The 14,119-nt window shown below is 39.3% G+C and overlaps 1 protein-coding gene across 1 annotated transcript in view; it reads left to right on the top strand.

Moving 5' to 3' along the window:
* Window positions 1-8,210: 8,210 nt before the first annotated feature.
* Window positions 8,211-14,119, top strand: part of NDUFS4 (NADH:ubiquinone oxidoreductase subunit S4) — a 47,750-nt gene continuing 41,841 nt past the window's right edge. The window contains exon 1 of the mRNA XM_030968282.1: window positions 8,211-8,352. Within this exon, the coding sequence (XP_030824142.1) occupies window positions 8,267-8,352 (86 nt within the window). The 5' untranslated portion in view covers window positions 8,211-8,266. The remainder of the gene's footprint in view (window positions 8,353-14,119) is intronic.

Genomic DNA, 14,119 nt, shown 5'->3' with positions numbered 1-14,119 from the left:
AACAGATATAATTTTTTTGCCATTTCTAATATTCATCTGAATTAGAGATATGAGACATAAGATGAAATTTGAAAATTTTGCTAATGTCTTAACTTTTTTTCTGGGAGCCTTTGTTCTCATTCAGAATGCCAGTGGTCCTCTCTAGACCACAGAGATTCAATGGAAAACCTTTATTATTATGTCCATTTTGTTCATAAATGTACTCTTTTATTTCATCTTGTGCTCTCTTTTCAGAACAACTACCCTCCTCTTCAAAAAGGAAAACCCTAATAGCACTTTCCTCCAGTGAATTCCAGTAAAAGGAGGCAAGCAATAATAGTATGGATTAACAAGCATTAAAATGAAACCATATGGAAACATGGGCAGAGGATTTGAGCAGGAAAAGCACTGTTTAAAAATTAATCTTTATGTCTTAAAAGGGATTGTTAGGAGCATTGCAAAAGTTCTGAAAACTCTTAATTCAATGCTTCTACAAAGCCTGTGCTCTGAAAAAGTAAAACAATGTTTATGTTGTGAGACTGGCTACTCTTAAAATGACAGCCTGGGAAATACACTTTGTGACCTAAATCTAAACTAACAAAAGACCCTGAAGAACACTTATTGTATCTGTCATTTAAGTCACAATTTCTGTGATCACTGACATGTACATGTGAACAGGGAATTTATTACATTCCTATAATACTACTACCCTTTATCTTTTATGAGGAAAATAGAAAATGAGGAAGAGTCTCCACTGTGTGACATGGTAAATAAAGTAAAAAGAAAGAAATATGAGAGCTACAGTAGTATTTAGCCTGTTGTTTATCAGATGGGGAGAAAATTTAACTTAAATCAAAATTTTAAAATATTTAAAATTACAGTTTTCTGCCTGCTTTTCACAGCACTTCATTGATATAAAATGGAAAATACATGAGAAAAGTAGTCTGAAAGAAGGGGGGTTTTAATGATAATTCCCAAACTGACACGAAGAACATACAGACCCAAGAGGGATTACAAGTCTTTTGGATGAACTGTCTCTCATTTAAACTTGTTTCTGCTTTCCTCAAGGAATGGGATAATCTCTCCAAAACGTATCTTTAAAAAATAATTACTCAAAGGAAGAAAATTGCTAGTGTAAAACCTAGAGGCCAGAAAAAGCATGGGAAGAAAGGTAAGGCAAGTGATAATAAATAAATTGATACAATAAGAAAAGAACTAGTGAGAGGTAAATTCACAAGCCAATTAATCTACTAAATGCTTAACTGTGTCATTGGAGAGCAGGGAGAGAAAAAGTAATGATCATATCGTTTTCATGAAAGAGCCTTGCTTTAACAACAAATGGATGACTTCAAGCCCTCCAATTAAATCTTGACATGTTAATATCTGACTCAAAAGGCACAAGTGTGATGACTTTGCCATCCAGATTAGTTAAAGCTAAACTCAACAGGAACACTGAACAGAGTTGAAAAGACCTATCTGTGTATAACAGTCTCTGTTTCAGATGAAATATGAATTTATTTCCGTGGGTTTTCCTTGTGTTGAATGCAACTGGTTTTGGTGAAAACATTCAAAACCCTCTTTCTCCAAAGCAGCTGGAGTCATTCGGTATCTACCTGTAGTTGATTCTATTCAATAAATAGGCAAGCTGAAGGGAGAGACTATCTGCAGTGATCAAGTTTCTAACAGAGCAGTGGTACTCTTAACACTACTCTTGTGAAAAAGTGAGTAAAAATGAGTTTATGCATCCAAATGAAGATCAGATCAGTAAGAGAAGGGTTTTAAATTGCCCAGAGAAAAGGAAAGGAAATGAAGTCACAAATTAGATTAAAAATGTTGGTTTCAATACAATTCTGTACCTTTAAATAAATTAATAATTAACAAAGTAAAATTCCTCATAATTTATTTTCCTAAATTTTCAAATTCAGATATTTATTTAGTTTCCTTATGATTCCCATTTTCATAAAGAATCAAAATCCTTTACATATAAATATAAATCTTATAAGGGATATACAGAATATAGAATGTATATAAATAGATACAAAACCAGATATAATATAGATCTATAGTATATATTAAGAGAATATATATCTCATAGATATAAATAAATTACTACTTTTCACCAATATATCAAGAAACATTTCCTAATTTTGCATGAAAGAGAAACAGAGTTCAGAAAATGGGACTTCTGCTCCACTCTACATATTATTATAAAATATAGTGTTTCCAGCAATATTACAGAACAGTGATTTAAAATTCTTTTATTCCACATTAACCAGTTTAAGCCAGGGGGTTTTTTTATACTAATACCATGTAGTATTTCAGAAAGCCTCTAAAATCTCATCATCTGAACTCAGGGTTCAAAAACTATGCAAAATGTCAGGTAAAAACTTCTATAACACTTAGCAACAGAGAAATCTTTCTTGCAGCATGAATTACAAGGACAAGGGAAGTCATACTATGTCAAGACTGGAGGGAATCATTTCCTGAAGACTTAATTTTCCAGGAACCTCACAAAAAGCTAAGAAGGAAGAATGACTATCATTATCAGTGAAGGAATGTCTGATCTGGACAACTAAAAGGACTAGGATCTTTAACAACTGTTTTGCTTTTATTATTCTAAGACTCTATCACTAACAAATACCACCATACCTAGGATCTTTCAAAAATCATATGAGAAGGCAGATGGCTATAAAAATTCAAAGACTGAAATCTGTTTTACCTCCAGTAAAAGAAAAAAAGGAAAAAAAAAAAGAAAGAAAGAAGACATAGAAATTACCCTACAGATGTTAATAATTGTCTGGGGTGGGAGTCGGGGAATGGGAAGGCTGGCTTCTAAGTAAACAATGCAAAAAAAGACAAAGAGGTCCCTGCTGATGTACAACAATAAAAGCAGTTTTCTCAGCAGTGTCAGCTTAGCAAGCCTGAGGGTCTGTATTTTAAACCCCAGTGGCCTGACGTCACTCACCCTGATGGTGTGTGTGAAGGAAGCTATCTCTCTGCAATGACCGACCTGAAAAGTGTTTTCAAAGCCCAGTGGGCTAATGTCACTCATACCGACGGTGGATGGTGGGATCTCTCAGGGTGGCAGCCTGGGGGAAGTGAGCTGCAACACCAGCAGCCGACCATCACTCACTCTGATGGCAGGGGGTCAGCTGGGATTCTTTGGTGGCCTCCCGGGCAATAGTTAAAAAGAAGATTTTGGTTCACATGTCAATGTCTAACTTGAAAGCAGCGAGTATAAAAAGTGATTTTTTTTCTTTTCTCTTTTTTTCTTTTTTTTTAAATTGTGTTTCACTAGTGGCAGCACTGCAGCCAGGAAGGGGAGTTTCTCTGCAAGGACGTCTGATTGCATGTGAAGCTTACAATGGGGCTGGCTCTGCCTGGTTTTAATTTTTTTCTCCTGTATGAGCTGAGATATTTTATTCCCCCATACCAAAGGGGGAGAAAAATTAAATCCAGACAGCTCCAACTGCACTTTACATCTCATATGCAATCAAACAGACTTTGAGAATACCATCAGCTTTTTTACCAACCTGCCTGCCATATAGAGAATGTAAATAAATACTAAAATCCCAAAACATCATGTTCTTATGCTAACTCATCTTGTAATGCAGAAACTGACATTTGGGACAAATTCTCCTGTTAAATTTACCCTGGCACTAAAATGTTGTAAGGTTTGCAAAGGATTACATAGGAGTAGTCTCTCTCCCACTGCAAATACTTAAAAAACCCTACAAGCATAAGTGCAGCTGATATTTCACCAGCAAAGTAAATTATTTGGGACAGAATGAAGCCAAAAGAGTCACTTCTTAGAGAGAAAGCTCTTTCCAAAGATAAAATTTCAAAATAAAATTCTAAAACTAAAACATATTATTTTAAAAACTAAACCCTAGTCCTATGAAAGTAAATTAATTATTTAGTCTGTGTTAAACTGTCATGCTTAGTTGTCTGAAGGATAGAATCTAGAGGTATCCAACACTGAAATCATAGCTTCTGTATGTAAAATCAATGCAACCAACAAATAAAATGAAACTGGGAATTCATGCAGGTCTAGACAATATAATCAGCTTTCTTGTGTTTTGTATCCCTTTTCCACCAGTTCTTTGCTCCATTAGACTGTCGAGATTGAGACTGATGCTTTTGTTTCCTATAGTTCCTCTCTGCCACACAGTTGAAAACAAACTAATCCAAAGCAACAATACATTAAGGAATAGCTCAAGAGTTCTGCTGATCACTGCTAACTGTAATTTACTTGGGACTGTGAAATTATTTCTACCAGAACTGGTTTGTTTGGGCATGAAGTAAGGCTGTGCAACCTCAGCCTAGCAGAAAAAAAGTAAAAAGTTAAATTTTGCTCCCCGATTTTCACAGTGTGTGCAGCTCACATATGTGAAGAGAAACATGACTCTAACTCTCACAGTTAAGCTAATAAGCTTTCTCATAGAGTGAGACAATAGGAACTGTGAGCATACTGTACAGCACAATAAGTGCTGGCACATGAACTGTTTCAGTCTTGAGGGACAGTGCTTCACAGTATATCAGTGACAGAAGATCAGCTTGCAGCCAGAATTATGAATGAAAAGTTTAAGCCTTCGTGAAAGTATTGACTTCAAGTGATAGTTCTGCAGTCACCTCAAAAAAATTGCATTGAACTATTTTGAGGAATATGGCATTTAACACTCCATTTGCTAAGACTGTTATGCACAAAAATTCACTAGTTTAACCTAAGACATGATGATTAAAAAAGGTGTTGTATTATATGTCTGAATACATTGACACAATTTTAAGCCAATCAGATAAAATAGTACACATTTAACCTGTGTAGGAGTATCTTATAGATCTGCTTATAAACCTGGGCTAGTAGTGGGAGACAGAAAAATTTCTGTCTCTCCCTTTCTCAGGCACCAGACTGCAAGGGACTGTTGGTGCATATTAATTCCACGGTAAACTGTGTGCTTGGAATTGCCACAAATGCTGTTTCTGGACAGCTATAGTTATTTGTTTTGAAATAGTCTCTCACCATTTTGTGACTACTATACAGAAATACTTCATCAACAACTGCTATGGTTACATTTAAATTAGTAAATAGTCTAAGGATTGTTTCGTACCCCTGATGCGGCTCAGCTTACATGGCACAGCTCACATCCATGGAGCTAAACTCTTTCTCCTCTTCTCCCCTACTCAAAAAAACAACCCAAAACCCAGAAAGGCCTCATCCACACAGCTTATTAGGAACAGTCCCAGGCCCATGCTCATTCCCAGACTGTGCTCAGACATTGTTTGGGATGGTGCTAATTAGTCAGGGTCAAAACGGTTCCAGGGGCTGTGCAAGCAATTAGCAGCACGTTCACTTGCACACATGCTCAAGCCCATCAGTTGTGATCTAACGCAGGACCATCCTGTCCCTGCAGCTGCCAAAAGCAGCTCCTGAATTTGGCACCCTCCTTTGGCAGGTTCAGTTCATACCGTGGCAACTTAAAATTCCAGCTGCCATGTGCTACCTCTGTCCTTTTCCCAACCAGAGGAGGGGCAGCAGGGAGGGCAGGAGTCTGAAGAACTGGGTTACATGAAATACAGGAGCCTTCACACAGTGCCCAAACCACTGGCTTCCTCTCTGGCAGAGAGAGACAACACAAAGCTGGATCTGCCCAAAAGATCTTCAGCTGAGCTATGATAATCTGTCAGCTGATAGACAGACTCAGAAAATTTACCTCAGTTCACAATGGAGCCCTCAAAGGCAACTGGCTTCACCAAACCACTGGTGCCTTTGAACGGCTATAAAATCTTCCCCAGCTTACATAAATGACAGAACACTCTTCCTGGCTGAATCACCATAAAAGAGAAAAGTTTGGATTAGATGAAGTAAATCTGAGTTGGTGTGAATGCTGCCATCATTCATGCACTGGACAAAGACTTTGGAAGAGAGAAAAACTAACAAATTTTGTGAGATGCAGACATTCTTGCTATGCTTCTCTGCAAGTGACTGAAGCTTTGATGTGAGATACATGCATTATTAGGCTGATAACTAGTACAGCTGTGAAAAAAACATCCCAAATAAATGTGGGAAGCAGTTTTTCAAGTCTTTCCTTCAAACTCATTGGACAAAAACTGCTAGGTTCAGAAGTTTGGGGTTTTCCCACCTGCATTAAACAAAAGACTCCAGTTCACTATGTCAGTGAACTGTTCCAATTCATCATTACTACAAAATTACTCCTGTTATCTATCTTACTACATCTGACTTTGAACATACTCACTAACAATTGAAAAATTAATTTTAAGTACTCATGTCTGTAAACCCACCAAATTTATAAATTGCTATTGTTTCTGTGTCTCTCTAGTGTGCTGCCCAGACAGGTTTTTTGCTTTACTCCTTTTTCTGCAGCATTGTTTCTGTTTTGAAAGGGAAAAACAGCATACACTTTCATTTCCCCATAAAACAGAAGTATTTGATGGGAAGAAAGGATAGAAAATTACGTATTCTACAGTGGAAAGTTTGGATAAGATGACTTGCAACAGCCTAATACAAAGACTATGAAATAATGGCTCTAGGTCTGACATTTCATTAGAACTATGTAGTGTATGGGTGTTGCTCTGAAAATTAATGTTCTGTTGATTTGATACTGCAGAAGACATTTGCTGAAAGTTTGTTTAGCTTTTCATTCGAACTATTTTTCAGTCTTCCTTCATTTAGGGCAAGAAAAGGTTGAATTTACTCACTTGTGCAGAATTTTTGTATCTGACCCTGTCAAACTCTGCTGTCAAAATCAAGTACAAGGCTGGAGCAAAGCAGAAACAATTAGTCAAAACAACCATCCCCTCCTGTACAAATTTATTAGCTCTTTTTTTAAATATTCTAAATATTTTCTCTTTTTAAAGTAAAATTAAAGCTGAAACTTCATTTAAGTTTTTTTTTAAAAAAAGGTCATCAGATTTTTAATATAAAAATAGTTAGAGTAATTTCACTAAGACCATCTATTTGCACCATCAGAACCAGAAACTTTTCAGTTCTTCACAATGTTGCAGATCGTCCTCTAACACTGCTTCTGCACCATGTGTTTTTGGAAAATTTATGTCATTTGAGCTTTTGGCACTGAACAGAATCATACTTGACTTCTGATTTATAGCCATCTGTCTTCTTCAGCCTTGTACACAGAACCCTCATTATTGTAGGGCATGAGTACTGCTATTTACTTCCAGTTTACAGTTAATGCATTATAAATATGACTCTACTTCAAGAGACCAGCAGTCGTGTCAGTCTTCCTTGCTTTGATTTAGGAGGTAAGGCTGGAATTGGTTTAAAAACACAACAGAACCCCTGGAAGTGCCACAGTATGTTAGAGGCTTCCTTATCTCTGAGAATTAAGAACATGAATCCATTTCAGACAGCAAAACTAAGAACTATGCTTTTAGCAGGTGCAAGAAGATGTAGCAACACTTTCATGTCTTTGTACAGAGTGCACCACTTTGTTGGCAAAATATAATGGGAAAGAATGCGGCCAAAATTACCTGATCCCACAGCTTCTCTGCCCAGGATGGAGGGCCCCAGGCAACCAGCCAGCCCAGACACCTGCCCTCCCTGGGGCTCGTCCTGCCATCGAGAGTCACAGAATCTGCAAGTTAAGGGTTGGAACAGATCTTAAAGATCATCAAGTCCCAATGCCCCTCCCATGGGGCAGGGACACACCTCTGGTTCCACAGTCCAGTTTTCTGAAGGCTTTATATCCAACTTGGCTTTGAACACTGCAAGGATTAGGGAGTCCACAATCTCCCTGGGCAACCTGTTCCAGTGTCTCGCCACCCTCACAGTAAAGAATTTCCTTCTAACAGAGAACCTAAATTTCGTGTCTTTCAGCTTCTGCCCATAAAGAAGATGGTGTCACAACCAACGCTGCCAGAAAATATTTCTGGGCCAAACATGTAGCTGGGGAAAAGGAGCGTCTGCACCCCAAACACCTGAGTGTCTCCTTCACGGAGCTCCGGACATCAGTTCTGCCTTCCCTCCAAGCCAGCAGTGCCTTTCTCTCCTGCCTCTGCTGAGCTTTCTCCCCACCGCTCCCTATCACAGCCCCGTTCCCTTCAAGCCAGCAGTGCCTTTCTCTCCGACCTCTGCCGAGCTGCCTCCCCGCCGCTCCCTATCCCAGCCCGGTTCCCTACCCGCCCTTCCCACCGCCTCTTCCCACCGCCTCTTCCCACCGCCTCGTTCCGCCCTCGCCTTCGCGTTTCCTGTCCGAGCGGAGGAGGTTTGGCCCTGCGGCGCCGCCGTCTCCCAGCGGCTGCGTTGAGCATCATGGCGGCGTCTCTCTCAATGTCAGCGGCGCTGAGGGGCCTCGTCGCCAGGAGCGGAGCGGCCGCGGTCCGCCCGCCGCCGCCCAGGTAACGGCACCGCCGGCTCCCCGCCGGCCGCCCGGGGGGCACCGCCGCACCCCGGCGCCCGCGGGGGCCCGAGGAGGCCGTCCCGGGCCTGAGCCTCCGCCGCGGCCGTCCCGGGAGCTGGGTCGGGGGGGCCGCGTAGGCCCCGACGCGGGTGGGGGGCCGCTAGGCTGGCAGCAGGCGCGGGGCCGAGGCTTCCTCCGTGTCAGTCCGTGCGTGTCCGTGCCCGTCCTTGTGTGTCCGTGCGTGTCCTTGCTTGTTCCGGTCGGTCAGTGCGTGCCCTTGCCCGTCCTTGCCGTCTGCCTCGCGGTGACCGCCCGCCCGATGTCCTTGCGGTGCCCGGAGGTCGGGTTCTGCTCGTCACGGCCTCGCTGCCGGGGAGCGTCACCTTACCAGCAGTATTCCCATAGATTTGCACCCCACTATATTGTTTTCTATCGTGCTGCATTTCCTCTCCATCCCTTTTTCGAAACAACGTCACCTTTTTCAGAGGATGAATATATCTGTTTTTTCGCCGATTTCCTAAAAATAATATTGGAAATGGCTTTATAATCTTAGGTAGCACTTTGTTATTTCTTTAATGCAGAGACCTGTGTTAGAAGTCCAGTACATGACCCAGCCACGAGTTGAAGATGCGTACATGTTATCACTTTTGTGCATCTCGCAGGCCCAAGGCTTGTGTCAGTCTAGTCAGGAGAAATAATGTAGCTGACTGCCTTTAGTTATGTTTTGAAGATTTTGCTTTTTTGTGCTTCTTAAATCTTTTGATATTAACAGATACAGCTTTGCTCTAGTAACTTTTTTTTTTAATCCTTTGGGGTTTTTAAATATCTGTATATAAATATATGTGTATGCCTATAGAAACACACAGAGAAAACTATATATACATGCAGAGAAAGAACTATAGCTCTACTGTTTTTGCATGTTTTTATCCTCTGACTTTGCCATTGGCTACTGCTGCCTTCTCCCTCCTAAAATGGCATCTATTTTATGGTGTTGAAGGTTAATTGTCAGTCTCTTAAAAATGCTTTGAAATCTGTGGGTATGAATTTAGGAGTTCCTCTACACTAATCCAGAAACTTACTGTTCATGTTCAGCTGTTTCCTTCTGCCCTTCTGCTCCCCTGGTGTTGACAGAACTATTGCCTGCCCCATGTTGTGAATTGCATCAGTTAAGTAATTCAGGCTAAAAATAATTTTGTTTGTTTTAAAGTCTTACCATGCTACATTTCAAGCAATTATTTCAGAAAAAAAAAATAGTAGGATGTAGCAGGGCTGGGTATGAGAAGCATGGAAATACGAGGTAGGTACGCTTCAGTTGGTATTTCTTCTTTGAAACACCGCATTAGATTCCTTGCTTGCCACAGAGAGTGAGGAAAAATTAGTGTCCCTTAGCGTTTTCAGTAAGGGGGATATTGAGGAGAGTGGCCTGAGTGGGACTGAAACTTATGCTTCACATTCTGTAGGACAGTGACCTGGTCATAGGTGGGCAGGTTTCTTGAAGAAGAGGGAGGGCATTATGAGTTTCTCCTGAAGTTTTGTACACAGCTTTGTAATCCTTGTTGTTAGAATGAGAAATTTTCCATGGAATAAGGAAAAGACACTTCAGAATAAGATTGTTTTGGCAGTATGAGGGAATGCTTAGGACTGTCATTTATTGCATAAGTTTTGCAAAGTAATTATTCCCTGGTTAGGTAGGCACTGAAACTTTAATCTTTTCTTTTCTCAATTACTGTTTTATATAAAAATATCTTTATATGAAAAATATTTCTATGAAATTTTATTCTTAACGAGCCTGTGTAGTCTCCCTACTTGGGAGTGAGAATCAACATACATAATTACAGAAAAGCGTTTAGGGTTCTGTGTTTTTAATTCAAAATGTCTTCTTAGGGCTCATTGTGAGTTGATAAATCAGATAGAAGTAGACAGGAGAAAGTGTATCTCTTTTACTTTGTATTGCTTCTTGTATGCAACTGTTTGTCTTCCTTTGATACATACCATATAATCTTTCATGCAGAGCATGTAACTCTTTGTATTTCATCAGAAACCTGAATAAATTTATGTATACAGATAGATGCCTCAAAATTTGCCATTGTACAAGTCCCATTTTTAGCTTTAATGTCTCACATCTCCTGACCTCACAGAGCTGAACATTTGCCAAAGACCACTGAAACGTGTTTTCCAGCTGAGGTGATCAGCAGCTATCCAGAAGACTACTTCTTGGAGAAGCCAGTAGTTTGCCGCATATCTTGCGATTGGATATACAGATCCTGCAGTACTGGTTTCCTTTCAGAAAAGTATTTTGACAGATGCAATTTGGTACAAGTAGTCTCTTTGTTTGAAAGTATTTGTCTGTCTAATTTTTTGTGGAGTAATCTCTGTAATTGTCAAACTGTGGAAAGAATGTGTTATAACCAGTATGCTAGATGTGTATCTTTAAGTAAATACAGGTGTTACAGTTACTAACAATAAAAATTACTGGTGTTCTTAGGAGATGACCAAAGAAGATTCTGGAACTGTCAACTGTGAGGGCATTTGAATGACTCTTATATCACTCCAGCCTACACTTTTGTTTACTTAGATTCAGAGTGAAGTTTGGCTGTTTGGTAAAACTTAGTGCAAGTTTCATGTTACTTGCTTAAATTAGGTTGTGAAAGTAATATAGCTTATTGTTTGGACTGTAGGATTGAATTTTAAGCATTCAAGATGTATCTTTGTTTGCAGTGCATTTTTATGTAGATTTTTGCATGTGAAACTTCATAAACTGCTCCAGTTTTCAGAAGTTCAATTAAATAATAATGTGGTCATTCCCAGGAGTTACAAGAGAGATTCTGTTCTGATTTCTGTTAGTGATATTTGGTTCTTAGAAATTTTATGACATCATCTAGCACAAATACTGCTTTTATTGGGACATACTTAGGCATTTTAATGTATGCATGCCCAAGCTGCCCAATGATTCTAAACTGGTACTGGCTTTTTCCACAATATGGACATAAGTGTTCAGTCTGAAATTAAGAGAACATGCAGCAACATTCCTCATATCTTTATGAAGTCCTGAGTGCTTGTTTTAAATCACTTAAGCAGTGGTTACAGAGTCCCTAGATGATTGAGAAAGTAAAAGTATCTCCTTTGCTTAAAAACTATTTTAACCTTTCGTACTGTACGATCTGTGAAGTTTTCAGGAGGCTTGAAATTATGTTGAACGTGCTCTCACTAGTTTGACCTAAAAGATTGCAGCATTTCCTTCCATTCGAAATATGGACAGTTGAAGCTGGAAAAGAAAGCATCAAACAAATTCCTGCTGAATTGGGAATCAGATATTTGTTTCCAAGATGCTTCAAAGAGTGTTTCTGAGAAGCCCTTTCTGTCACAATATATTTGAGTCAGAATTAATTTCTGTTGCTGTAGAAGAATGTTTTGTGTGTAGGTGTAGTATGGCCACATGCTCTCTGCATTTCAGGATAATGAATTTTTCATGTTGCTTTTTAGTAGTTTTTCAAAATGTGTTACCTTCCTCTTGTAATGCTGTTGTAAAGACTCTGAGTATGACAGCAAATATCTTGCTGGTTCATCATTGTTATGGGTTCAGGAGGATGCCCATGTACAAAAAACTCAGGACACAGTAGGAATTGCAAAGCAAGTCAATTTTGTTAGTCACTTTTGCATAAATACATACCAACCCCTGAATATTTGACAAGCTACCGAGTAGTAGAAGGAGATGGAGCATGGCGCTCAGGCAGGAGGGGCAAGTAGACTCTGCACCTTCAGGACATCCCCTGGATGAAAACTGCATGCATTATGTCCTCCTCTCCGTCCACCCCAGAACCACCCCTTGTATCACCTCCTCAGGAGTGGCCAGTTCCAGCATCATCTCATGCAGGGCCAGCGCATGAGATGAGATCATAACAGCCCATGATCACACCTGCATGCCAACAACGGTTTTATTGTGTGTTACTCCCCTTGCGCAGGATGAATCCTACCAGGTGACTGATACATAGTTTCATTACTGAAGGTTAGTCTTACCAACTAATCATGACATCTTTTACATTATCCTGTCTTCCTGTAGCACAGCAGACAAATATGGCAGGCCTTAGACCTCTCTTCTGTCTCTGACGCAATCATAAATGGATATCTGAGGTTATGAAAGTGAAGAATTATGGACACCTGTGTAGTACGAAGCCTGTTATTCAATAATTTTCAAAAAATTGAGGAAATCTGGAATGCCGTTTATATCTCAGTTTTCAGTTACTGTCGTTATAAGCAGACTTCCCCCTCCGGAAAATGGGGAACAAGCCATTTTTGTGGCAAAATAAAGGACTTCTAAACCAGAAAAAATCTTAATTTTATATCCTGTCCTTCCATGAAAAATAGAGAAAATGCTTACTAACTTAAAAAAAAATAATTCTGCAAGATAATTCGTGTTATTGTTTGGTTCTTCTTCTTTAATGAAATAACATTGGCATTTTTCTTGCTTGTCAATACCAAAGCACATGTTAAAATATGGCTTAGCAGACTTTACAGAGCTAAGTGTGTAGAGACCAGCAGAGAGCTGTTTACAGTTGAACAAAGCCCTGACTGGCTAATAGAAACACTATTTCACCAGTGTTAGTGCTAGCCAGTGTGAAGTTTTTGTCAAGTCTGGAATAGGCAGCATGTTGCAGAAGTTGTATTATTTATTATTTCATCCATCTGTAATACATGTCTGCTGCTTCCTTTATATGACAGAATATATAAAAGTATGTGTGGTGTTGTCAGGCTCTGACACATCAGAAGCTTTGGTTTTCATTAATAAAAAACATAGTTCTGTATCATTTTTCTTTGTTAAAATTACTTCCAGTGACTGATATGATCAACATAGAGAACCTGGAATAAAATTTAAAGACCAGGAGAAAAAACAGTCTTTTTGCAGTCTTGCCTTAGCTGTATAAGAGATGTTTATAGATAGTTTCATTTTGGTTATTCGCCAGGAAAAAAAGATGTATTTGGCTTTTAAAATATGTATTTGGCTAGAATTTTATAATTTTATCTTTAGTATGTATTTTGGTTGTAATGTGTATCAGAGCAAGTACAGTGAGTCTCAGTATCTTACTGAGACACTTAACAGCACTGGAGTAAACTGAAATCTAGAATCAAATTCCAGCAGTTTTTTTTTCTGCTTGTGAGATGGTAATGACATGGACCATTGGAGAAGACTCAAGGTGAAAGATATGGAGAGACAAATAGTCATAGACAATGGGAGAAAAAAATGAAATCCACTACAGTTCCTACACTTAATGAGCATGGGTTTAAAAACAAAACTCCAACACATCAGTGAGTGTTGTCTGGTCTTGCAGACACCCTGAAGCTGTAGTTTGGGAGTAGGTATTTCATATGTCTGAAGTGCATAATTCCTTTAAAAACAACTCATTTTGACTCTTGTCCACACTGTTCAAATAGTGATTGTGTGGTTAAGAGAGGGTCTAGGAGCCGAGTCTTGCCTGTTCACTGTGACAGAAAGCAATATCAGTGGTTATTTCTTATAGTCACAGATCCTTTGACAATGGCTTGTGTCTGGCTCTTGTGAAGGACAGCCCTCTTTCCACAACCATTTTGCTTGCTTTGATGAAGAGAGGGGGAAATTTCTGATAAGGAGGATGACTTCAGTCCCTTTGCAGTATTTTATGTAGTATCTCAGAGCTGCTAATCCATCAGTACTTGAGTAGTTGCAACAGGATAATTTACTCACATCTGTTGTGTTCATGAGTATGCACCATTATTAAAATATCAAAGTG

The sequence above is a fragment of the Camarhynchus parvulus genome, chromosome Z, assembly GCF_901933205.1.
Source record: "Camarhynchus parvulus chromosome Z, STF_HiC, whole genome shotgun sequence".
NCBI lineage: Eukaryota > Metazoa > Chordata > Aves > Passeriformes > Thraupidae > Camarhynchus > Camarhynchus parvulus.
The sequence above is the reverse complement of the archived record's forward strand: the minus strand, read 5'-3'. Positions and strand labels throughout refer to the sequence as shown.